At 40.7% G+C, this 27,046-nt stretch overlaps 1 protein-coding gene across 6 annotated transcripts in view; it reads left to right on the top strand.

The window, feature by feature from the left end:
* PINX1 (PIN2 (TERF1) interacting telomerase inhibitor 1) overlaps nt 1-27,046 on the top strand; it is a 63,878-nt gene that overhangs the window by 17,588 nt on the left and 19,244 nt on the right. The window contains exon 1 of one of the 6 annotated variants that reach the window (XM_075144839.1): nt 21,216-25,868. The exons of the other annotated variants lie outside the window; for them this stretch is intronic. Within the exon in view, the coding sequence (XP_075000940.1) occupies nt 25,602-25,868 (267 nt within the window). The 5' untranslated portion in view covers nt 21,216-25,601. Of the gene's footprint in view, nt 1-21,215; nt 25,869-27,046 lie in introns of those variants that run through there. 6 annotated transcript variants of the gene reach the window in all.

Below are 27,046 nucleotides of genomic sequence, written 5' to 3'. Positions count from 1 at the left end.
CAAAGATATTCAGCATAATTCTGTTTCCCCTATTTCTAGTTGTTTCAGTCCAGGATCAGAACCATCTTGGGTATAACTTCATGGAAAGATGCAGGAACTTGCTTTTCGTAGAATCACAGAATTACTGAGATTGGAGGAGACCTCTTGAGGTCTCCAGATCAACCGCCCTGCTCAAAGCAGAATCAGCTACAGCAAGTTGCTCAGGGCCTTGTCCAACTGAGTTTTACTGTCTCCATCTCTTAAAGCCTCCAATTTAAGCCTCTGACAAAATTCAGTGAATGGATGAAAGAGATCACTTAAAGAGCAGGAGATGGGATCATTTTGGAATAACAAAACGCTTACACTGTAAACGATCTCACTTGGGTGATCATTTGCAGTTTTGTAGGCATCAGAGATACAGTGGAAGTCATAGAAACGTTTAAGGATGTACGCCATTGATGGCATTATGGCCAGGTTTTTCATCTGAGTGGGTTGTGGAGCTTCTCTTGTTCCTAAGAGCTGTTGTACTCACTGCCTTTGGGCTTTTCTGTTTCTACAAATGGCCTAACGTGCGGTAGAGCTGGCAGTGGCATTACATTGGTGCTCATCGGCACTGTCATACTAGGTCTGGCTGGTTGGTTGGTGTTATACCAAACTGTTCTTAAAGATTAGGAAAGGGGGGGAAAAAAGCAAAACCCAGGAAACTCCGTCTGTGCTTGTGGTCAAATGGAAACTAGTGGAAGGGCTGAAGGCTAAGTGACATGGTCTCTGGATCAGCAAGATAATCCTGGTTCTTCTGAACTGCTTGTCAAAAATATGTAACCTCTGAACTGCTGCTGTGATAAATGGTGTCTCAACAAATCAGGTATGTCACAGAAACACTGTTCCAATTAGTCGTATTCAGTCTTTTCTAGTATAGTTATTAGCAGTCATTTTATGATCTTGACCTGTGGAGTAGTCTTTGGCAGATGTTTTGTGCTAGCTTAGTCTGAGCAGTCTTAACTGTAGAGCTGATCTCGGACTCACTTTTTAACTGTCTCAGTAGCCTAGGACTGATCTGACTAATGGATCTTTCCTCTTGTTTCACACTGACACTACTGCAGTAATTGGGGATGTTGAAATTTGGATTATCTACCTTATCAAAGGAAGAGGGAGTTAGCTAGACGATTGTAAAGATTGCAAAAGAGTGGAATTGCAAAGGATATGGAAGGAAATGCTGTTTGCCCCTAAGGGTCGAAAGGAGTTTCTCTAGAAGTAATAAGACCGAGATACTAGTTTAAGCTATTGTTTTGATGGTTCTGAGATATGTGTTAGTAATCATAGGCAGTTGCAACCTTTAATTCTCCTGAATGTTAAACATAACGGTACTTTTTTTTTAAATTATTTTTGATAAATCATGTGTCCAACTAAAACCTTAATAAACTACATGGGGACCTTTGTTTAAAAAAAAAAAATAAAAGTCAAAAAACAGGGAGAAGAAAACAATGGCTGGGCTTCAGAGTGGACCTAAATTGAAAACGTCTGCAGTTTTTCCCAGGGAGAGTAAGTGATCGAAAATATTGAATTGTAATTATGATGCTCTCTGGAGACCTGCAGTGAGGACCTGTTTTGCAGGGTAAGATCTGCCAGACTTTTTCTGCCCCCACTTTGCCTCTGATTTTCTCACTTGCTTAGGAACACTGGGAGCTGGGGAGACAGAAAAACAAATTCCATTAGTTCCTATCTGGTTGAACTTCCTGGAACCCCCACTATTTTTTTTGCTTCTCAGAATTTCCTTCCTCCATCCAGCTGTGTTTCCTGATGAAGCCTTATCACTGGAGAAAATGCTCCTGAGTGAGACTGAGGATTTGGGAATGAGTTACAGACAGTCCCAACTTGGTTGCTGAACAACATGATTCTGGCACTGATTTCGCTTTGGGGGCTGGGGGAGTAGTTCTGATTTGCTGGCGCATTTGTAATAACTCTGTTTGAGATGCATAGAAAACTGAATGTTTTGCATCCATCTCACTTCCATGTCTCAGGCCATTTGATGAGTAATCTGCTTCCTCCAAATTTTTGTAACTTGGATGTAAACTTGGGTAAGTTCCCCTAAACCACCTAATCCAAGTAGCCCGAAAGTCTCAAGTTTCTGGTGATTTCTTCCGTGTTAGTCATTAGAAATGTAACTATCCACCCTGTTGCTTTTTCATTTTTTTTTTTTTTAAATCAGGAAATTGTCTTCTGACACATTTTGCAGAACTTCCTCGACTGACTTACATTTCCCAGCACTTATCAGAAAATCATGTTGGCTAATCTTAAGGGACATAACTGAAAATCCATTAAAGTCTGGCTCTGCCATGGGCTCACTGAAGCTATGGCTAAACTGATATATTTCTCTTCACCTCAACTTTCTCTCTGCAAAATACCAATCAGGATATTGATGTTTGTGGGTTTCACAATTGTGACTTTTAAGCAAGTTGCAAGTTTAGTCTGTTTTTTTTTACCTGTGACAGAAGTCTCTGTTGCAGAGGTAGTGTATAAATTAATTTTCTGTTCCTTTTTCCAGCACTGTTGGGGAACAAAAAACTGCAGAAGAGAAAAATTAGTTAAAAATTAACTTAGGTTTTTCACCGTTCTGCTTTGGAGACCGCAGCTAGCATGAGGTATTTGGGACTGAGAAGCAGAACAGAAAAAGGACATCAAAAACCTGGAGAGAGTCCAAAAGGATTTAGTAAAATGGGCGACAGGGTTAGAGGGCATGTCCTAGAAGGAGAGAGTGGAGGAACTAGATACATTCATCTCAGAAAAAGAGGCAGAAAAAGATGACCTCTCTGCCTATAAATATCTGGGGGCTGGGGGGAGGGAGGAACAGAGGAAGGGAAGGGATAGTAATCAGGGTAGGCAAAAGCCAGGAGTGGTACTGGGGATGAGAACTTCAATTAGAAAAAGGAAGACACAAGCTTACTCTTCAGCAAGCTTCCTCGCAGTGATGTCAGCAGGGCAGTGGAAGAGTCTCCTAAGGGAAATCCCAGCTCCTTAGTAAGTGACGCCAAGAAGAAAATGAATTTAACACTTTTAGACCTGTTGGAATGGGCAAAGGTGAATTGGTTTAAGTAAAACATCTCCCAGCAAGTCATTCTGTGAGTGGCTCCAGTACTGGAGTTTGGTTTCCTGTGGTTGTGTTGTGCTTGGAATCTGTGTGACTAAAGGAGGTGAGCTCATGCTGAAATCCCTGTCCATGTGCGTGCTGATCTGTTGGCCTTCTCTGTCCAGCTGCCTGTTGTCATGAAATATTTTAGAGTCTTAATATCTTTGAAATCTCTACGCTTATGTTAGGTTGGATTAAAAAGTTGTTGGAGAGTAAGGAGTGCATGATGTACACAAATGTCTGGGCAGAATGATTATGGAAACTTTGCTTCCTTAAGAAATCAGAGTAAAAATGTAATTGCTGTCAGTGTGTTCCGGAGGAAGACAGTAGGAAAACACTGAGATAGTGTCTTTAACATATTGCCTTCTTTTTTTATTATACATTTATTGTCAGAGAGAATAATTGCATTTTTAGAGGCACTGAGTATCTTGTGCCTAGGTATTATAATTATCCTCAGGCTACAGAGTTTGTCAGATTTGGGGTTAAAATTTAGAACTGCACAATGCTTATTCCTATATATGACTTGACCATTTCAGCACAGAAGTATGTAATGTGTTGTGTGTCATTGGGAAGAGTGAATGTAACGTTTTATCAAGAATCAAGGCGAATGAAAACATAGGTGACAAAAGGTGGGATTTAATCCCACCTGACTTTATTGGTAGAAGATCTAGGCATCTTCTCCAGACTCCCTTCATAGTGATGGGGCACAGGTGCTCAAACAGATGCGTTCACTGTCTCCAAAGGTGGTAAAGACGTATGAAGGCGAACTCTTCCTAGAGATACGTGCCTGTTTCCTCACTGACCGTAGGGGACATCTGGCAGTGAGGTGCATCCTATCCAAAAAGTTATATTCCTAATATGTTCTGTTTCAGTACAAAAGCTGACTATGTTCTTGTAAGCACGTGATTATTCAGTTCTTGTGAAGGCTGCATTTGTTTTTGGGTTTTTTTTAAATGTTGGTTAGTGGGAACAGGCTGGTGACCTAGTGGCAGAGTCTGCAAGACAGTATAATGGTGCTTTTACGCCTTTGGTATCCCCAGGAACCTGCTTCTGATTAGAAAGGTTTCTGTCAGCCTCTAGTTCACTGCTGCTTTGACCGGCATGGCTTGCTCCCTACAGATTTTTAGACTCGTGATCTAGGAAATGGTAACACTCAGCTTACAGCAGCTTAGTTCTCCTTGTCTTCGATGGGAGCTCGCTGTGTTCTGCAGCATCGGTATTAAAGGATATCATTAGGTTTGTGTGCTCACCTTCTGTTTTTTCTTTCTGACTCTTTGAATTAAATATATTAAAATTACCATTAGCAAAGGCTTTTTACTACTTTTGTAATACTGCAGTTACTTCTTTGGCCTGTCCAGTTTTGCTCTGCTGCATACCATGGACTTTTAAGAGCCAGAGGGATTATTTCCTAAAAAAAAGAAGAAGAAAAACCCTCCTCAGAAACAGATTCTGGCAGCAGTTAGCAGTACGAGGCCGTTGCCCATGCCTGAGGAGCAGCCAGTACAGGTTGGTGACACAAACTCACAAGGACAGCATGACAATACAGCTGAAGGGCTACATGGTACAGGTAGAGCAAATCTTCTGGCAGTCCAGACTAGCATAAAGTAGATCTAAAATCCTGTTGCTCTGAGCTGGTAACTTGTAATACCGAATATAGCAAGTCAGAAAAACAATGAATTAGGCTCAAGGTGTTAATTTGGGCCATATTTTTAATACTGCTCTGTGCAGATAGGATTGTTCCAGGAGCACTGGTAAAAATACTTTACCCAGCATGGTGTCCTAGTAGTGCTTTTGATAAAAGGAGGAAGAGCAAAGTATTGATGTTTTGTTGCCTATTCTATAAGCACCTTGTTAATCAACTGAGGATAAATTATTGCTGTTCAGATGTCAGCAGAGAGGGAGAGCAGGAGACATCTCCCAGTCTGGAAGAAATGGTGCTTTTTCTTCTCTCTTCACTGGAGAAGAGTCTTGCCTCTACGTTAGTTCCTTGGGGGGGTTGTTAGGAACAGAAACAAAACTGGGGGGAGCTCTTTTGATTTATCTTCTCTCCTTCCCTTTTGGTCACTTTGATAGGCTTAAAGAGCCGAGTTGGCTTTAATGTGTTACCATTAGAGACCATGCATTAGCTGGAATAAACCATCATGCCTCACAGTGAAAAATATCCCTTGATTGGCTAATTAATCAGTCAAAGGGGAATGACATGGCCCTCGGCTTGAGGGACTCTGCTGCACAGGTAAACAGGTCATTGATAAATGGTTTACCCGCAAATTCATATATCAAGAAAACTTAGTCATTTTTTAACTACACTTTGTGTGAAAGCTGCACTGCATTTTTGGAGGTGTATTTTTGCTGCCCTTGCTTTTTGCATTGTGGGAGTTTTTAGGTTGTGAAAGTTTTCAAGAGGAAAAGCCCAAACAGAACTTTATTACGATTGTAGTTCTTCTGCTTTCTGAATGGCAAAAAAATCCTAAAGGGTTTTTTTCCCCCCCAAAGGGGCGGCGAGGGGAAATCGTTGTCATGGCTTTGTATTGAGATTGAGTGGGTCTCTAATCAGAATGGCTCATAGCTTTTTGTCATTTAAATGTATTGAGACTGTTCTGGGGGTCGTGTCCAGTCCTCAGGCACTGCATGAACAAAGCTGACATCCATAAATGGATCTAATGAAATAACTGGGGAAAATATATGAAATAAGATGCAGTCTGTGTTGGTAAAAGACTTCATCTTACCCAATTCAGTTAGTACTGGCTTTTGGCATCTATATGCTGAATTTTGTCATCTGTATACTGTAAAACTCCTTATCCTGAAAAGATGGTTCCCCAGTGGGATTCTTCACTGAAAGTGTTTTAAAAAAAAAAAAAAAAGGAGGGGGGGAAATCCAGCTTTAAATGACATGCATAAAAATGTAATCCGGAACCACTCTTATACATGGCGTGTATGAATAGGGTTGAAGCAGTGTAACCATGTAAGGAACCATAAAACAATGATGTTAGGCATAGCTGATTAAATGGGTGCACAAAACAAATCCTAATTGTGCTTTTTTTCTTTTTTCTTTTTTTTTTCTTTTTTCTTTTTTTAACTGTGTGTATACTATGAGAAAGTAACATGCCAGTACCTAAGAATATGGGCTCGGGTACTAGAGAACGAAGTTAACCTTATCTTTGTCATGTGTAATCCTTTCCTCCCAAACAGCCCTTGTCATAGGCCTGTGCTTTTATAGGACGGCTTTGTTTTGTTTTTCCTTTTAAAAATATTTGTCTGATCAAAGAGCTTTCTTAAAAAAAAAAAAAGAAAAATTCCACTGCAGTAGTTCAAAACAAGGAAAAGTACATTTTTTGATCCTATCATAACAGGATTTGTATATGGAAGTGTGAACTAAGCAGGTGGCTTCCTGTTGATTTTAAAGCCAGGTGGGCGAGTTCTTGACAACAAGTTGATCTCGCAGGCTGCTACCTGCCCTGCTTTCCCTGGCGTCCTGGTGCAAGAGCACGCTGCATGCTCGTCCTGCTGCTGCTGTAGCACAGAGCCAAGATGATGGTCCTCTGCACCATCCGTATTCCTCTGTGTGTGAGGAGTCGGGGTGGTGTGAGATGGCATTTGGGATTGGTATCTTGTGGGAATAATACTGCTGTGGGAATGAGAGGAAAATTGCAGCATGTGTTCTCTCTCAGAACTCAGGGAATAGAACACATTTGATTACCCTCTAAGACGGCTGCTGGATCCACTCAAGTAGCCTGCAGAAGGATTGGATGTTCGTAGCACAGTCTTATTTTTGCTAACTTTTAGTTATTAAAGGGTGTCTAACTTTTCTCCAAGGGTGTCTTCGGATTTTGGCTCATCCAACTGATCATGAAACTGCTAGTTGGTTCAGATGGGTTAAGCAAACCAGAAGTTGGAGCAAAAGAAATGATTCAGCCTGAGAAAGTGCTTAAAATCAAAGAAGCTTTTCCACTTCCAATCCAGTATTTCAGCTTCTCTACTGAATTGTTCTTTCTTCAGCTGTGAGCATTTGCTGTTTTTCCTCTCCAATCAGGAGAAATATCTAGTGCTGGAGTATGATTTAATGGTAAACTTCCCCATGAGGGTAACCTTGAGAACGCATGAGGTACTCCCTCCTTTCTCTGACCTCACTTCAGCTGCCTGACATGTTTGAAAAGTTTGGCAATTTAAAGTTAATTTGGGTTCATTTGAGTTTTCTCAAAGTAATAAGATAAGGTCAAGAAATCCATTGTCTGTATTTTTCCCTACATCTATCGCTTCACTCTGCAAACTATCATAAATCCCAGTGTGTTTCCTTTGAATAATTGTGTTGTTGTCATATATATATATATAGGCAAATGTGATGTGCTTATTAGTGACTTATGTCACTAATTTGACCAACTGCTAATAATGGCATGTATCCCTCCGTTAAGAAAAGAGAAAGATTATGATGGAGAAAATGATCATGCAGTGGGCTAGTAGGTACCTTCCATGCTCTGTTTGCTTTAGCATCATCTTTAAAATGATCTGTCAGTTGCCAATATCTTGATGATGATGGCTTGTTGTTTTCTATCACAGAATGCTTTAGCGGAAGGACCTCAGATTTGGTGTTAAGGATGAATATTGTCCAATTTTGATTGGAAACCCGGATTGTCTGTTGTTGAGAGGAGAGAGCAGGGAAGCAAGGGTCTAACAGCTGAAATAAGCAACAGAAAAGGGAGTGGAGGGGAGCTCAAGCAAACTGGAGTTTTGCTGAGTTGGAAAGCGTTTGGGTACTTTACTGTACAGATTCTGAAATTTCCATGCACGTAACAGTGTCTGAACTCTTCCCTGCACTGGATTAAGGGATGTGACGTCTGTCTGTTTTGCGTAGTTTGTTCTTTCTCTCCTTGGGGGAAATTGGTTGTGCATTCAAGTGTTTTGATTTGGCAGACTTTCAGTAATACGAACCCAGTGAGTATTAGTGAAGACAAGTTGAAGTGTGCTCTGGCTTTGGAGCAGAAGATGATGCTGTCTGTGATAATTAATTTCTGTGGAAGATAGTTGTAGTCTGCGATGGACCTCCAGAAGGTTCTGCGTAGATGAGTTTAACCTGCTGGTAGAAAATGCTCACGTCCAGGATCCAGAATCACCAGGGCTGTTTTGGTGACCAGCTCGCACTTACCTCAGCTGAAGTTAAGCACTAGTGCTTTGGTGGATGGCCCTTACACTGAACTTTAAGCTCCCTTGAAAAGGACAAGACCAGGGATGATTTGACCATGGATAGTAGAGGGGACAGATGGTGAAAAGTGTGGCTATCCACAGGGTTGAAGAGTTCTCATAATTTAGTTCTTTTTTATTATTTCTGTTTTGCTGGGGTTTATTTTAAATCTGCTCTGTTCTCACCATAAGCTGATTTCTTCCGACTGCTGGGACATGTTTTTGACAGCAGCAGAGTCAAACTCAGGCTAGCTAGATCCTATGTCACCTGTGTGTTACAGGTTGTTTTTTAACAAATGAAGAGAAGATCAAAAATATTGTCTGGCCTAAAATCCTATTTTCCAAAATATTGAAGAATTTAAATGTCAGTCAGTACTTCAATACTTGAAAGAAAATTATTTATTCTCAATACTTTTTTACAGACGTTTCTGTAAGCTTGGGAGTAGAAGAAAGTTACTGTAGTACCACAAGTTAGTCAAAGGCTAATGCTAATTAGGAAATGCTTTCTAGTTCACAGGAAATGTGATCAATTTTCTGTTTTTGCTTAAAATAATCAACTTGTATGTTTTGCAATGAATATTTCCAGTTAGAGAAATAGGCATTACTACAAACGTCTTGTTGCAGTCAAGTGCAAGCTTGCAGGTGCTTTTTTATTATTATTATTCATTAGACCGCTGTATCTCATAATAGAGTAAAAATCTTAGATGTGGGAAAAAATAATCCAATTCTAGTTATTTATTAGTTCAGGTAACCCTTTGTGTATATATTTGTTTGATGTCTTATTAATATATTCATATTATATTAATAATATGAATTTCATATTCATATCTTTCTAGGTTCATATATTTCTAGGAGAAAAACGGGAACAGTGTAAGTAATTAAGCAGGAGTTTTTTGTTGATCTTCCCCACCTCTTATCTACTCCTGTAACTCTTAACTATATTCGAAAAGCACCTTAGTCTGTACCAAACACTCCAAGGTACCTGGAACACTTCCTAGGTTTAGCTGTTATTCAGTAAAATAACTGTAAGGTCCTCTGGATAGCAGTAGAAGTGGAATTTCTCTGCAACTACTAATGTATTAAGACACTAAGAAATTTGATATGAAAAATGTCATAGAAAGCAGCAAAGACAACTTCTTGAATTCTGTTTTGATGCACAGCATATCAGGAGCTACGAACTCTATATGCCACTGCTGTCACATTCAAGCAAAAGCTATTTCCTCCAACAATTCTCAAATTATCTTAGAGCTTCAAATCTTTATTTACTTGGCTGGCTCAGCTCGTCCCAGTATCAGGTCCTTAATCAGTAAACAACACATTTAGTCCAGTGGGTTATTAAGTTTTCTGAATATCTTCCTTTTCTATGTTCTCAATCTGTCCAGTAATGGCATCAGTTCAAAACTCAAATTGTTCCACGAAGACCACCATAATAGTCTGCTTATATAAACCTTTTGGTGCTGCTCAGCTTGAATCTGGGGCAGTGATATAATGAAACACATGACTGTCGGGTTATCCAGTTCTCAAGTTTGCTTCTACCTAAAAACATTTCTCCTCCTGAATTGAAGAATGAATGTTCTGTGGGGAGCGATTCAGTGTTGGCCGAAGTGACCTAATTTCGGCTTCTTAATATCTGTGACTGTGCTAATGCTGAAAGCTTAGGCATTCATTTACGTTTCGTCTTAAAAGCAGTGAGAATGCTGGGCTGAACTTTGAGGTGATGAGAGAAACTTGTGTAATCTTACACGTCAGCAAGTGACTGGAAGAGGAAGTTTTTTGTTGTAACTTGCACACTGAGAAGTTAGAAGGCAAAATGTCCCTATTTTAACTTACGCCTTGTTAAGCCTTCTATTAATCGCTGCTTTTAAACTCCTCTCTCTCAGCCCCTTGGCATTTTTATGCCAAGGTGGATTTGAGCAGGTGATTTGTCTACAGAGGACATCACCTCGCAGCGGATTCCAGGAACGTGGCTCAGGTGAGGCGCAGTGAGCCTGTGGAGAGGGCTCCGTGGTTTGCTTTCACCACTGTCCTGCTCACATGTTGCGCAGCCTTGGGTCGAGTTAATTCTCTGCATCTCAATTTCACAATCACTAAATCTGGGGATGATTCACATGCCCCGTGTAGGTGATACTAGCCTAATTTGTGTTAAGTGTGAGGTTCTTTATGAAGTGCATTGAAATATTTAGATGATAGGTGAGAATGTTTAAGTGCAAAGTATATCATGCATTTTCAGTTTCTCCTGAAGGTTATTTCTGGAGAAGTAGAAGAGCTGTTTGAAGTGTACTGTATGTGCTTCCCTGTTTACCTTTTGAACCTTACAGCCACAGTGCCTATAAAAGCTATATTATGGGTTTAGGACACTGTAACTTAATTAAACTTTCAGAGATTCCAGAAGCGTGACTGTCTCCGGCTTTTCTGAAATCCCTGCAGAAGCAAGGCTGTTTACATAAAATCTGGGTGGGAGGGGGAGCGTGCTCCAGAGCATCACGTTACTTGCACGACTGAGGGCGAGGGTATGTAACCCTGCAGATCTGTGAATCTTGGAAAGTTGAGGTCGCGCACGAAGTGAAGAAGTATCTACCTGCAGGAGTGTTTGTATAAATGGTTGCTTCTGGTCAAGTGAAGTAGCAGCCCTTGTTTTGACAGCTAGTACTTAATGTATCATTTGGGCTGCTGATTCTCTGACATCCATTCATTACAGCAGACCTCCTCTGACCAGTGCTTACCAACCAGAGCACTGCGGGGTTTTGTTTTTTTTTTTTTTTTTTTTTAATAAGCCTAGTGTTTCTCAGTTACCAAATGGCAAAGGAATGCTGTGTGTAGCAACTGCAATGGATCGCATCCAAAGGCACAAAATATGGCCTGTTCCTTTTTCCTCCGTTGTCGTAGGGAAATGGGCGTCTCCAAGAGACGCCCATCGGTATAGCCCTTGCTCTTCAGCAACAAAAGTCTGGGTGTTCTGATTTTAACACTTGCTACTAGAAAACAGAGGTTTGTCACTCCTGGCAACTGACTTTACAAAAACACTGATAACAATAAAGGGCTTCATGCCCAGTCCTGGCTTGTGCTTGCTTTCTGGGAATCTTCCAGTATAGTGGTGGTGCTGCCCCTCTGCTTTAACCCACAGAGCTGTCCCTGGATGGCAGAACTCACAACATGGTTGTGAGACAGAGCCTGTCTGGTCCTAGATGCCTTCTGTACCTCGAAATCTGGCACCTCCACAGACTTGATAATATCTAAAGCCTTGCAGGGCTATTGCAGATACTGTTCAAATCACAAAATTAAAGTTCTTTCAGTCTGGAAGCTTCTTTCTTTCCTGTGGGTATTAGTGGAACAAAATGCTCTTCACCGGAGCACAGAAGAGCTTGGATAAATTTATGGGGATGTAGGATGTTTCTTACAGGAACCTGCCTTGCTGCAGTCAGCTGAAGAAAAACAGCGTAGGTATGCCTCAGCCTAGGATACAGCGTGGCTTCTTAGCTTAACGTATCGGCAGGGTGGCTTTGCACTAGGTTGACTGATTTACAGGCAGTTCTTCAGTGCTGAGTTTGCTATATAGGGCTGACAGTAACCTTGAGCAGAGAGATGTGCGGAGCTGGGTTTGCTGACATCTTCAGCTGCCGCAGCAAGATTTGCCAGCGTTCACCTGTCAAAGCCCTTGGACTAGCACTGAGTCCAGACCATTGTGGAGCAAAGCCGAAAAATACAGGTGATATTCTTGAAAGAAAGAGCATGGGAACATGGCAAGGATGGCTGAAGGGATGGGAACTGGTAGCACTCTCGGAGGAAGCTTGCAAGGTTGGTAACTAGGAAAAATTATCGCAAGTTGATGTCAACCAACAAAATACTAGAATTTTGCCGTGACATCTCTAAAGTACTTTTTGTACTTATTTTTTCCAACAATCTTTTCTTTTACGGTTAAAAGTTTTCAACTGAAAGCTGCAAAACTCTTTCGTCCTAATTAGTAACCAATTTTTCTGGAACCTGTATTGTCAGGCTGGCAGCAGAGTTCTCTGGCTTCCTGGGTCTGAAGTCCTTGACAGAAAACATGACTTTTCTCTCAAGGGACAGTCATGGGGTTTAATACCACTTAAGGGCCCTGACACAGAGTCATCTTCAGGGTGTCATGCAAGATGTACCCACTTAGCTTTCTTGTTTTGTCCTTCAGGATATCTTGTTGCTGTGGAGATTTGCTGATAGTGATGGAGTCAAGACAATATTCTCCAATTGTTTCAGAGTTAAGCTAGATGCCTAAAGTAGAGAGAGATTAATCCTAGCTGAGAGGTTAAATATAGTGATGTAAGAAGCAGGGGAAGAGAAAAGCACCAGTGAAGGCCCATTTAACCCACTTAAGGTATGACCTGCATTTGAGGGTCACCTCTTTCCGTTGAATATGATGATTTTGGCCTCCAGTTTTAAAGCTTCCACTAAATATAAATAGTCGGAATGGTTTGAGCTTTGGGTACGAAGCACCTGATTTATATACGTATATTGCAAATATATAAAAGCTTTATATTATTTTCCTTTCCATATGGATGCTTAGGTAAGGCATTATATTTGTGACGGTTTCTTACAGATTTGGTACTACTGAAATGGTTGAGTACACAGAATGTGCATAGGACCTCAAGGAACCTTGGAAGGCACCACATGTATACAAATTATTCTGTAAATTAATGCCATTTCCTAACTTTACCATAGACAAATGATCCTTCTCTTCCTCTTTCTGAATCACTTTCCTTAATCAACTTTTGCAAATAAAAATACCTTTATGCAGGAGATCCAAGCAGAAGGCCTTCTTAAGGCAGTAGCTTTATATGTCCAGTAATTTATAGGCACCTTTTCCCCAGTGTGCATCTCTGAATCAGTAGCCGGTTCTTATTTAGGAGGGCATATTATTCACTTTTCTCTAACATTTGGGAAAGCGGGACAGGCTACTCATTTGAAAATCATACCAGCTCCTTTATCACTGCCAGTCACAGTCAGCAACGCTACATTCCCTGCTTGACACGAAGGAGGAGGTTTGCCCTGAATAAATATAGTAGATAAATGGTCTTTCTGTTCCTCAGAAGAATTTGGGCCACTTCTCAAAGTTGGTGCCAGAAGTACAGTAGCAGAGTGGCATGGTTAAAGTTAATTGCACTCAGATTTTAGTTAAAAGTCTAAGTAGCTTGTCAGCTTTGAATTTATATTTTCACAGTTCACTAGGGAGTGATAATAGGAAGGCTTTGATGTAGCTTGCTGTTTTTTGCTTTGTACCAAATGCTCCGAAGTTTAGTAAATAAACTTTTTTATTAGGCAGGGGGGGCATGAATGACAGCTTAAAGCCAGCCAGAAGAATCATGATATACCTTCACCGAGGGGCAGCAGGGGCATCGTAGCTGCATGGCTGGCATATTAAAGAAGATTTGCACGGAGCACCAATGCTGAGCTCTCTAAGAAACAGCTCATCAGAGATTTGTTAATTAGGTGTTACTGGAGAGTTGTTGAAACAGTGAAGCTGCGACGCACAAAGCACTACCTAATTAACTCTTTAATATCCCTGTGATACATTTGCTAGTTCTCTCCACTCAGGGAAACTGAGGCATGCTTTTTTAATTGCCTAGGATTCCCAAGGCTGTCCTAAACAGCAAGTGTTTGAGAGAATAGAGATGTGAGACTGATTCAGAGCTCGTAACACAAGAGTATGGCTTCTAAACCAAGAAAAACTTCTCTAAAGTAATAATTTTGAAAGACATTGGGTTTAGCTTTAACTGGAACCAAAATATCTTTCCCCTGTAATTTTTAAAAATTGCTGGAGAGAAAGGTTTGTGGTGTGTAGAGCTGCATCCTGTACCCCACCTTATAACTAGCTGGGAGGCACTCAAGGTGTTCAGTTGTCTTTCAAATACATAAGCAAAAAGGCATGTTGCTTGCCATTTAAAAACATTAATAGGGTTTGCTATATTTTATTCTAATATTATTAATTAACTTTCTATTCAAGAGATTGCTGGGGTTGATACCTCCCAGGCACCTGTTCTCTGGTTGGAGGGCTCCCCCTAATTCCTGTTAAAGCCATTCCTAAACACTGTTAAAGCATTTTAATATGGTTTTAATTCTTCTTTCTCTGTAAATGAAGAGGAATAACTTATTCTCCTGCTTTACCTACTTTCGCTGGTGATGTGTGAACAAACCACTGAGCTGTTTGAAGGTGCAAGTGGTTTTTCTTACAACTGTAGCCAGTTGCATTTTCCTGGACAGATGGATTCCATCGCCAGGACCTTAATGCAATGAAGACCTTGTGTCACAGAAGCTTCCTTCCAGCAGCTAGGAGTTTCCCTAGTAGAGACTAACTGCCACGAATGCTTGGTAGTGGAAATCATGTCTGAAGAGTTAGTCTGATGCTAAGGAAAGCTATTGAGTATCAAGCCAGTGACCTTGAACTCTCTCTTCAGTGGGCTGCCAGTCTTCGGAGATCGGTTCATTGAGCTGCTCTTGTCACTGCAGGTGGTTTTGCAAAGTGAGCTAGCTGCGTTCAGACGTGGAGATAAACTTCTGCCTTTGTACCTGAGGTTACACAAGCGTAGATTATCACGGCCAGAGTCGGCTAACAGGAATGTGGTCTAATCTTGTTCTGGCTAACCCCAGTGAAAATGGGAACATGTACTGCCAAAACTATTGGAGCATCCAGTTGCTCCAAGGAGTCCAACTGGCTACAGACAGGTTTTAACTGTCTGAGTGGGAAGTGACTTTCTGTTTTGCAAGCCCCGCAACATTGATTTCAGCACCTGTCTGGATGGTTCAGAGGTAGTGTCATTGCCTGGAGGAATAGTTGGCTTTATTTGAAAGAAAAGTTGGGTTTTGTCCATTCTGAAGTGGAAACCATAAGACTAAAAATGTAATTGTCTTCAGAAGATTCTTGAAGGGGCATTCAACAAAAAGAATCCATTCATAAGGCAAACAATTAAATATTTGCTTGTAAAAACCATTACTGCTTTAACATAACATATATAGGGTGGCTTCCTAAATTTCAGTGCAGGCTGAAATATTGTGTTGCTATTTAACAGAGCACTTTTAGCTTCTGTATATTTGAAATAAGTGAGCTTCACAATGGAAAGAGTTAAACAGTCCAATGTAAGGGGTTTTTCCAATTAGTTTTTAGTGAAGCGTACATTTGAGTTTTGGTTGTACTCAGAATTCTAAAATGTTTCACAATTACTGCCTGGTGTCGTAAGCACTGTATTTGAAAATTATTTGTTTGGGGGAGAGGATATTGCTCTCGGTTTTTTATGGCAAGGTTTTGAAAGAAGTTTCTCTGATGTCTTTAAAAATTCACATGTACTTCATTAGGCTGTCTTGACAGTATTGAATTAAAAAAAAAAAAAATCCATCAAAATCTTTTGTTTTTTCCTTACATAGGACACGTGTGGATGTCACACAAGGAATGTTTAAGCTGTCAACTGCATTTCATGCTTGTACTTACATAAGGTTGGGATTGCATGTTCTCGCAGAGTTTGGGCTGGCTGCTGAGCGTGGATGTGAGTTGGCTGTGCCTGTAGCCTGCGCGGGTTGAAGTGGATCGGACTGCGTCTCCTAGAGGCCTTTATATGATGCACTTCTTTTACAGTTAGGAGTTTAATGTTTATTTCATCCTTTTTCTGCACTATATAATATCATTTCTCAATACAGAATATATTGTACTGACCCTAGTTCAAGTACTTATTTGTGTAAGTACTGAAAAACTAGAAATGCTGAATCTGAGATTGATCGTGTAACTTGACTCCCTCCAATTCTACAATGAGATTATTTAGACAATCATAATTGTTAATTTCATAATTATGTACTATTCATTTCTCTGGAAATAGCACTCACATAATGAAGAACTATTCAGTATTTTGTTTTCATTTAGGGTGTGGCCTTGGTCTTTATTTACTACGTACAATTCAAATGCTGCTCGGAAGACAGAATTATGAATATTCTTGCTGGCTTTCTACATTGTTTGCTACAGTTTGCTCCTTGCTTTTCAGCATTTCCTCTATGGTCTGGGGAACAGATCAGGTACTTGCAGAGGACAGTTTGTTATATCTTGAAGTAGGATGAGTCAAAATCTGGAGGTGTCTGCTGAGCAAGGAGAATTCCCCACTCGCTTGTCCCAGTCCTCACAATGTTGCCATGAGATGGAGAGGGTACAATCCCAGTTTTGCTTTTGATGGGCAACAAAGCTCAAAAACTGTATTTTTTTAATAGTAAATTTAAAAGGCTGGGGTACCAGCCTGTTCACTGGCCTCTGATTCTCCATGCTATTAAACTGGAAGCACAGTCCCTGGCCAAATGGCAGTTGCATACAATGCCCTGGCCTGTTTTAGGAAACTAGCACGTATCAGGATCTCTTCTTAGGAAGTAATTTGGGTGCAGTTGCCCCATTTTGTATGATGCAATATAGATGTCTACTGATTTTAAGTTTGCAGCTTGAGATAGCTGAGACCTCAACTTTGTTTCTTTCCATATTACTTCAATTCATAGAGTTGCATGTATCCACAGTACTACTACTCTTGACTTAAGAAAAGCTCTGAATCATTTTCAGATTGAGGGTTTTGACAGGCACTTATAAAAAGAGAAACAGAAATTAAGGGCATGACTTCATATCAGTATGCTCTGTGGCCAAGCCAAAGTAGAATTGAATTTCTCAGGTCAGCGTTCAGCTAATTTAACCACAAAACTCTTGTTTGTTTGGCTCTATGCGTTTTGCACCAGATGAGATGTGGTCCTGTAGAGCGCTGCCTCCTTCACTGCAAACCTCTCATTCACCTCTGAAGAAGTTCTGTCCTGCTCACTGCATGAGAGGAGGGCCTATGCAAAACGCAACACGTGGCTACATGGTTAAAATGGTATCAGTATGCAAAAGCACAAAGGTGCTGAAAGAGTCGGACACCTAAATATTCTTGTGGATCTGAGTTATAGTAATCCCTCTAGAGCCCATAGACTTCTGTGATGGTTTAGTGTTTAGCTCTGAAAATTGTCTCTCTGTGTAATACAGGTTTTGAAACTCATGTTCACACACCTGGAGCTGAAAGATTTTAGTTTTTCACTATTAATCTCTGGCAAGAATAACTCTGAAGTACTAAAGAAGAGAGAGTTTTTGATGTCAGCCCTGCTGCTTTGTTGTTCATTTATTATACATAGGAATGCTTTTTTCATCCTTCCATATATTCCTGAATTAAAGAAATATGCGTTATTTCAGGTGACATTATTCATGACTGCATAGTGGGAAGTTATTGTTTCATTAGACAGGCAAATTATGCCTCAGGGAAATATGCTGGTCAAATCACCTTTCGTTTAGAAGGCTATTCTGTATCCAATATATCTGCATACAAAACAGACAAATTTGGAATTTTTTTCCTATTTGACTTCATTTTTGATGCATTGACACTTCTGCTGTTTTTGGGTTACAGTTTCTTTTATAAATACAGTCAGCTCACTCATAATGGGAGGTGATATAAATACCTGGGTAGAAACTCATCCTCTGAAGTTGCTCTATTAATCCATGCCATCAGGGATGCTTCTTATATATGTCACCTTGTGAACAGTGCAGGTGAGAAAATGGAGCATGAGAGCTTTCCATTCAAATAGTGTTTTCTGTAAAAATACTTGGTGATACTTGTAGACACCTTTGTCTGTCTAACTCTTTATATGTGATGTCCTTGTGTATAAATGTACACATGCCTGGTGCCTGCCTGCCACCACATCTGTGCCTGTATGTGCCTAGAAGTGACCGTGAGCACAAATATACAGACAGACCATGTCTTGCTAGCATGGTTTATTAATTAGATCTAATTCATTGCACTCATTGGGAATTCCCTCTGAACACTTCAAAGCACTCGATGCAGATATTTGCTTGCTGGCATGTGATTCCTGGTGCGTTAGTTACTGTCATGTGGCCAGAAGACTTCTTCAATCTGCAAAGTACCTCATTTGTGATGAATAAAGCTACACAGATACTAGAGTCTTCAGATGCTGATAGCTGGTTGAGAACTGTGTTAATTGCTGTGTTACACTGGGGAAGGCAGTGCTTCGCAAGCTCCTAATCAAAGGACCATAGCCCCTTTGAGAGAAACATCCTGCAGACTATCTTACCTCCAAGTGTTTGGCAGCTGGGGGCGAGAGAGGTACCAAAGTAGTTTATATTGAAGTAAGCAAAACCATATTATCTTACAAAACCCTCGTTTTACTGTTTCAGTTAGCTTTTTAATTAGGTACTGACTGCTGTGGGGAATTGGTTCTTGCCTGAGTCTGCCTGCATGCAGCGACTCGTCCCCGTCAGCTGAGTGTGAAGGGATTGCATGTGGGGGTTTTGCAATCAGCCCGTGGCCCACCTTCTAGTGTCTCGCAAACCAGCACGCTAAAGTCTTGGTTACAGAGCAAGTAGAAGTCAAGCTTGTCTTTTCATTCTGTTTTTGTGAAAAGAGCTGTTAGAAGAATAAAAAGGAATATCATATGAAAGGCAAGACTGGTTGGGGAGGCAACAGCTCGTTTGGCACACTTGGGTTACAGAGAGAAAAGTGTGTGTGTGCGGAGGTAGTAGTCTCTTTCTACTCCAATTTACGTTGTTGCTATCAAAACCTCCTTCCAGTTTCCTACCTTCCCCACAAGTCAAATGTCCCAATAGTTTCTGACTTTTGCATTTAATGTAAAACGCCTCACATTAGTAATTTAGCAACAAAATATGGTTTAGACCTCTCTGAAATATCTCAAAATACATCTGTGCTTGTGTATGCAGAAACCATTTATGCATTATTACTGTGGAGTGTTCTAAGAGTAACAGAAGGAGGAGTATTTACAGGTGAGGTGAAATCTTTTTGTGCCAGGGTGCAAAAGCATCAATAGGATGTTAACGCTTTCGTATTACAAGATGCTTCTCCATCATGTCGCCCTCCTGTGACTTTCATCCTCAATGTTTCTGACTCCACAGTATGAACTCTGTTTTGGGAGTGGATCAGGGCAGAGAAGGAAAGCTTTGTGTTTCTTGGAGAGCTGTTACAGTTAATCCTGGAGAGCCAGAAGCTGCTCAGGTTTTCTTCCCTTCAGAGCTCTTCAGATACATGTTATCACACATTAACTTATCTTGATTAATTCTGCAAAAGATATGGGAGCAGTTCCCTCGAGTTCTTGTGAAAATGAGAGGGACGTACTATCTCGCCATCATCCTCTCTTGGCGTCAGAGTGTCTGTCTACTGGCATTACTTTAAGCCAAGGGAAATTGCTTGACATCACTTAAATTTCTGAATATCTAGACAGCGGGAGTTTGGCACTCCGAGGGTGAATTCTGCAGCCAGTTTTATCCATTGGATGGTATAGATCATGTTGACATACATGCTTTATTGCTTCTACAAAATCCTCAAGGTAGATTTCCCCAGGTGAAGTAGCAGCAATTTCAAGGTATGCTGCTAACCAAGTTCAGGATTTTCTTTTTTTTTTTTTTTTTTCCTCCTCTTTTTTGGCAGAGGTGGGTGGATGCCACACTCCTATATAAATGCACGCTATTTCTGAGCATAAGTTTGTGATGATGGTTACTGTAAGAGAAGAGATCCGATGTTTTTTGGAGTCCAAAGTAAATCCTCTTCTGAGTAATGTAAGCAAATTAATCAACACTGTATAGACAGTCATACAGCTTCAAACCATGATTTCAGTACATTGGTGTCATATCCAGATAATGGGTATAGATCTATGTAAACTGCATCTCTTTAAGACAGAGGTTATTAAAATGTGTCACTTTTGGCTCATTTTATTTGATGGAGACCTCCTTTCTTTAAAAAAATAGATTCAAATAGCCTAGTTTCTGCTAGGGAAACTTTCTTCTGAATTGAGCATGAAATGTGGTTTGTTTTTTTTTTTTTCTTTTTTTCAGAAAATCTTTTTCAGATGTGTTTCAGACTTTTGCTTTGATCAAGAAAGAAGTTGCCGATCAGACTATTGAAATTTGCAAAAAGCCGTATACTGCTTTTCCAAAGGAGACAAAAAAAAAATGTTTTAGGAAGTTCATTCTGAGTTTTGTTTCTTCAGACACCAGCTCAAAGCCAGGCTTTGCCAAACAGATTCCCCCTGAAATGGCTGGGGTTTTTTTGCTTTTCATTTTTGTTGTTCTTTGACAAGACTATCTTAGTAGTGTCAAAAAGGACCTCACCTAACCAAAACAGCAGCAGTTAACAATATCCAGTCTCTGATCAGTGTTTTCCTCCTGAGGCTTGCGTAAGTTTATTTTGCCATTCTTGAGAGGTGGTTGCTTTTACAGTCAACTCTGCCTTTGATATTACAGCTAAGTAAAGCTTCTAAATTTGTCCTGGCTGTGTTTGCTTTTTGAGGATTTTCTGGACAAGTGTTTCAGCTCTTCCTTTCCTGTTCTGTCTGATATCTAGGGATAAACACACCAGGACACATGCACATACACACACACGCTGTTTTATCCAGAATGCTGTGCATAATGCTGTAGTTGGTTTCATATGATCAGGGTCTTAAAATACTTGTTTCATTCCAGTTTGGTTTAAAGGAATATTTGACATTTTTTATACCATCACCATAGTTCTTGTCTTGCCCAAGGATCATTTCATCATCAGTCTTTTCCATATTTTCATATTATTGCAGAGGATTCGAGTGAGTAAATTTTTCTTTATTGTAGTAGAACTTAAAGAGAAATGGCAGAGTGACTTAGGGAAATGCTAAGATATCAACATCTTCCTTTTGAAAACTTCACTTAATAGCAGTAAGAGTAACAAATTAAGTTTTGGTATTCTGTGGATATAGGGAAGTATTTTTTTCACTTTAATGAGGATACTGAGTCAGGTTTAAGGGTAAAATGTATCAGGAGCACATTAATTTTAAAAGCAAGATTTTAGAAGCTTCTTTGTTTACCTGACAGGAAAGTCCTGCTTGCACTAAAGAACCAATACACGGATTATAACTTCAGTGGTTTGCGTTCATTTTGGATCTCCAGGTGTTCTTCTGTGTAGGTATGTAGGTAGGTCTTTAAGTCACCTGGAAAGTAATATCTTGTGTGTTTTAAAAATGAAACTGGACTGTTCTTTTAAACTTTACCCAAAATACATTGTCCTACAAGAAATTAGTAGCAGAAGTGAGTCTAGAAGTCGGGAGTCTTGAACCACCCAACGGCTTTCTTGTGGCTTGCCTTTCAGTGATACCTTGCACATCAATAAAGTTCTCCTGCATTTTTATGGCACTCTATGACTTCTATGATATGTATTTAATAGCTGCTGAAATTAAATGTGGTGTATTTTCTAAAATTGTGTAAATATGTAAAATGACTATGCTGTTCTATTTCCTTTCTGTGGGCAGGAATGGATTGGGTTTTGGTACTTCAGAAAGGCAATAATAGATCATCAACAGTCATAATTTTAATAATTATGTATACTGAGGGCTGAGGAGGAGCATAAGAGGAATTGCTGATGTTTCTGAAATATGCCATGTGGCAATGATATCTGGGTATATGCTAAACGGTACTTGTTTTTATGTATGTGGCTTTGTAGAGAGACTGGGAACTTGGTTTTCATCTGGACGGTATTTATCACCTGTATGTTCAAGTCTTAGTTGAGGATGCCTCCTAAAGTGGTGTTGATGTGTTAAAGGAGCACTTGGGATGTATATCTGTCCAGCTGGGGTGATGAATGTCAGTGCCACTTGCTATCACGTGGGCGACTGGTGTAAAGCCAGGGATGGTGGGGTCTGATTCCTGGACCGGGCAGTTTACACCGTCTCTGGAAGGTGAAACTGGTTGTGTCAGTAGACTTCAAAAACACAGCTTGCATATATAGGCATGGATGTATGATCCTGACAGTGCTGCTCACCCACCAGAGTAGTATTTGAGGAGAATTTGGGAAGCACAGCCGCATCTTCCACAAGATTAGAAAGAAACCTTTAACTTTGTAAAATCCCTTTATTGGACCAACGTGCTGCTGTGATGTTGAGTCCATCTCACGTGTGGATGACAATGTTTTAGCAAGAAGTAACACCAGTTTTATACAGGGTGGAGACTGAAGCACCCATAAATTAAACCATATGTGGGCAGGTGATGGAAAGATAGGAGATAAACCAAGGTCCTCGGAGGCTCTGTCTAGCCTGTCTTCTGCACACTAAGAAACTGAGGTGGAAGGACAGAAGTAATGTAAAGAGGAGGGAGCAGCAGAGAGAGAATGAAAAGCAAAGGAAACCATGGAAGAAAAATTTTAATATATCAACATAATTTCCATATGCAAGAAATGTCCTTTTGCCAGCTAATTGGTTTTATTTGCAAGGGGAATATTTCTATCTTTCATGTAGTAAAAACAGCTGTTTAACTAGTGAGATATGTTTTAAAATGTAAGTCATCCTGAGTGTGTCAGAGGAGCAAATCAGTTTATATGAAGGTACAGAAAATTGTAGGTCGTTTTCAGTGCTCCCAAAAATCCTAACATGAAATTTTTCCCAACCTTTTGGATTACAGTTATGAGAAATACTTGAGTCTTTTTTTTTTTCCCTTCCCCCCTCCCCCCCCCGCCCTTTTGCTTAAGCAAGTTTAATTTTTACTGCCCGTCTTGGTGGTGTCTGTTCTGGAGAGTAGCAGGAAAAGCTGATAAGGGCATAGGACAGAAATCTTTGTGCTTATCTCACTGCAACACATGGAGCTGAGAGTGCATCCTTTTCCTGTCCTAGGACAGGAGACGTAAACTGACCATCTCCTGACAGCAGTGACTTCAAACAGAGCCTCTAACGTCTAGGGGGTATGAATCTTCTCTCAACTTCAGAGGCCAGCTAGGTGAAAGTGGGTCACTGGCTGTTTAGAAAGCTGTTTTTGTGCCAAAAAAAAAAAAAACAACAAAACAAAACACATTTCTGATAACTGCTGGGTCAATAGACATCTCTGTAGACATTGTAGTGTTTTGTGGGTGGTTTTTTTTTCCCAAAGGGCATAAATTCAGCATGACTTCTAATTGTTTGTTTAGACTTATACCAGAAGGTGAATTAAGTTTAAAAAAAAAAAAAAAAAAAAAGATTTAACTGTTTTTTCTAAGAGAGTATAATAAGAATCAGAGTTGTGCTATCAGATTTGGAACAAAGGTCAGACAAAAGTTGTCCTCAGAGAAGGGGTTATTTGGACATGAGTGTCTTTTATAGATGAACATCAGAGGTTTTCTTTTATGTATTGTCTTCATGTGACCTAGAAATGAAGGGTTTAAGTCAAAGGGAATGTGAACTGGAGCAAAGAAGAGAACCTTCCACCAGGACTGCCTGAGCCTTGGTGTGACTGGACCTCAGGATCTTAGCCAGGGTCTGTGCTGTGACTCTCGGTTAGTAACCAATTCTCGGAAAAATATACAGTTAGGAATTGGTTAGACTGGCTCATTTCTGTTACACTTAATAGTTAGATTTCATTCCTAATTTTAGTCATTAAGATAGGCGCAAGAAGCCCCAGCTTCCAGCTCTTCTTCTGGCCACGTGGAAATACATCTCAGTGGCCAAAGCCCCAGGACTAGAAATCCAGGAACAAAACCAGGAGTCCCACATCAAATATTGATGCTATACAGTTTGGGGCAAACTGCTTCACTGCTTTCTGGGCCTTGGTGTCCCCGTTGGTAGAACAGCCCAAGAACTCCATGGCAATGCCAAGTTCAACATGGAAGATCACAGTGGGAAAGAGACTTTGGAAGTGCACGGTATTTCTCTTCTAATTAACTGCCTGCCTGGCAACCCAGAGCACAAGGCTGTGCTCTGAAGTCTACCTTCAGGTAAGCGCGGTGCCAGATCTTCAATTACCCAAGGATCCTGGGACTAATGCAGTTTGCCCAGGTTTGACGGCAGTGTAGTATGCTGCCACATCAGCTGAAGGTGCAGCCTTATTATTTGAACATTTATTTATTGCTGTGACATTGGCGTGCCTTGCTAATGCGAGTCTCCTCATCTGTTTCATACGTTAACTTTGAGACCTCACCAAGGCTGAAGAAATAGGTATGATCTCATCCTTTCCCTTTGTTTCAGGATGCAGAACGGTTCCTCCAGATTAATTGATTTTTTTTTATTATTTTTTTTAACAGTCACTCCTAGTAAATGTGAGAGCCGTATGAATTATTAGCATTAAATCTCAAAGCTTTTTGGCTCTAGTCTGGAATTTGAGGTTTACTACAGTCCTTAATCTCAGCTCCTGGTCACATAACTTTGATACGGGCTGGCTTTGATTGGAAAACCAGCAAACTTTTATCTCTTCTCTCCTTCCAATCAGCTATGTTTCTGTCCCAGCGAACCCCAAATAACTTCTTAAATGCAGCTCAGGTAGTACAAAGCGGCTCTAGGACCCTTCAACGGCAGGATGAATGGGATCCCTAGAGTTGTATGATTAATCTCATTATAATCTCAACTTTCTAGTTCTCTTCCAGTCCCCATGAATCAGATGCAAATTGTACCCTGTAGAGTTGGCTAATCTGTCATCTACAGCAGACTGTCAGCTACCTATCCAGACCTTCTCTTCTGATATTTAAAAAATCATCTTGGAACCTTTCACGTTGTCTTTCTCGCATGGCTATCAGCTCTCCAGGATTCGTATTACTTTCAGCTCCGCTTTAAAGGCAAAAGCACAACTGCTGGTGAAAGTTGCAAAATCTTCTCCTAAAGTGCTGCGAATCTGAGACCAGATTAAATTTGTTGAGAACAAGGTTTTTCTGCTGCCTTCAAACTAGTGAAGGACTAAAGGCATACATTTTGACAGTTCCGGATTCAAAATCCAAATACAGGGCTGCTGAGGCTGGTCTTCTGAGAAGCAGAGCAGCTTTTGCTGGGAGTTCAGCTCCAAGCTTACACCCACATCCCCTTTTCTTCAAGACAGGAAAACTGGAAACTGGTCTGAGCACTGGGTGTGAAGATCCCAGTCTGCGAGAGAACATACCGCACCTTGTGCACAGCTCACCCTTCCCCTAGACTTCGCAAAATTAGATCAGCTTCCTCTCTCTGAATCAGTTTTACCTTCTGCACTGGCACAGTTACACCGTGACTGGTTAGATGGTGTGCTATGAACTGGGGTGTAAAATGCAGAGCCAGAAATTTGGGTGGTCGTTCTACCCACCCTTCGTTACTCGTACCCTTGTTACTTGTATTTCTTTGCAAGTTTCCTTTATTCACAACAGTTCGGTCCTGTTTAGGTCTAAGACCGGTAAAGCATTTTGAGGCTTTCCCGTAGAAGGGATCCTATTTACTGCTTTGAGTTTTAACAACTGGTCAGTTCCTCTTACGTAAGGAAACTTGCCGTTTGCTTTCCAGTCCAAAGAAAAATTCAAGTAGCTGTTGGTTCAGCAGAAATATCTGTCTTCTCATGACGAGCCTGACCTGCAACTGTAATTTATCACCCATCCTCCACATCACTTGGCCACTGTCCAGAAGGACACGTTACCAAGTTTCAGTAATTCCTGTTGCATATTGCACAGCTCGGGGAGGCTGTCACTCATCTCTCAAACTACCCAGGCTTCAGCAGCGTGGTAGGAACTGTTGTTACGTGAGTCGCATCAGCTTTTCCGTGCCCCAGGACATTTGGGAAGCTAACCCCACCGCCTTCCACCCGCCTGCCAGAGATTTCATGACTGTGGGTAAATTCCTTAGTTACTTGAGAAGCCGTTGCTATAGAAAATGTCCTTTTATGCGTGTTTGTACTGGCTTATCTAAATGAGTGCCAATACCGGCATCTGACTGGGCAAAAAGGACCTGTCAGTATCTGCCTTCTGATGTTAACATTGGCAGCAGCTTCTTGTAACTGTTGCAGGGAAGTAGCTCTTGTGGCCAAATTCTTTCAAAATTCAGATATTACCTGTTTGAATATTTAACTCTTTCATGAGATCTCTAAATCTTACCCTTTTTTGTGACTAAGCTGCTGTCCACCAGAGCTTCTCAGGACAAGGTGCAAGGTGATCTGGAACCGTTTTTCACTTGTAGGATGCAGTTATTAATTCCTCTTTTCTGTGTTTCTGTGCATTAGGTTTCTTTTCATAGGAGGTAGGTTTGGAAAGGACCTTAAGGGCTCATCAAATCCATCCCCTTTTCTCTAAGAGGGATCAGCTCTGCTCGCATGAGTCTTGACAGATGTGTTTTAAAAAAAAAAAAACACTAAATGGGTGCCTCTCTTACATGAACTCCACAAACTCTGCAGAGTCTGTTGTGTGCTTGACTAAACATGGGAAGGTTTTTCCAACTCCTAAAACTGCTTCTCTGTCGCTACTGTTTAAGATCATTATTTCTTTACCATGGGGAGTAGAACACAGAGATAAGACTGCTGTTCTTTTCCGACCTTTGACATTAAGATTGCTCTAGGAATCGTAAACCCCAAATCATGCATTCCTACTTGCAGCCTTGGTTAGGGTTTTAATAGCTTCTGGCATGCCAGACGGAGATGTGACTGGCATATTTTCAGTTTTTTTCAATCATGAGTCTAAATTACCATCTTTCTACTTAGAGCAAGTACAACCTGGCCAGCCCTTAGTGTGAATCAGGGGAAGGCTCAGACTCTGAATCTGTAGTATGGCATCTTAACCATTACCGTGACCCTAAACCAACAGATTTTTGCTGTGTCTGGCCTTTCCTCTGAACATATTTTAGGGAGTTAAACAATATTAAATGGCTTTTCCAGTTTAGAAAGTGTGTGTGGGAAGTGGGGGAAGATGTTGTACTGGGTAGGGCTGGTTGAAAGGGAAGCTTGCGATGGCTTTGGATTAAGGTCTCCTGAATTACTGTTTATGCCTTTGCTGATATAACTTGTTCCTCCTTTTC

This window comes from Calonectris borealis, chromosome 3 (assembly GCF_964195595.1).
Source record: "Calonectris borealis chromosome 3, bCalBor7.hap1.2, whole genome shotgun sequence".
NCBI classification, from domain to species: domain Eukaryota; kingdom Metazoa; phylum Chordata; class Aves; order Procellariiformes; family Procellariidae; genus Calonectris; species Calonectris borealis.
Note: the sequence above shows the minus strand (reverse complement) of the source record. Positions and strands in the feature narration are given on the sequence as shown.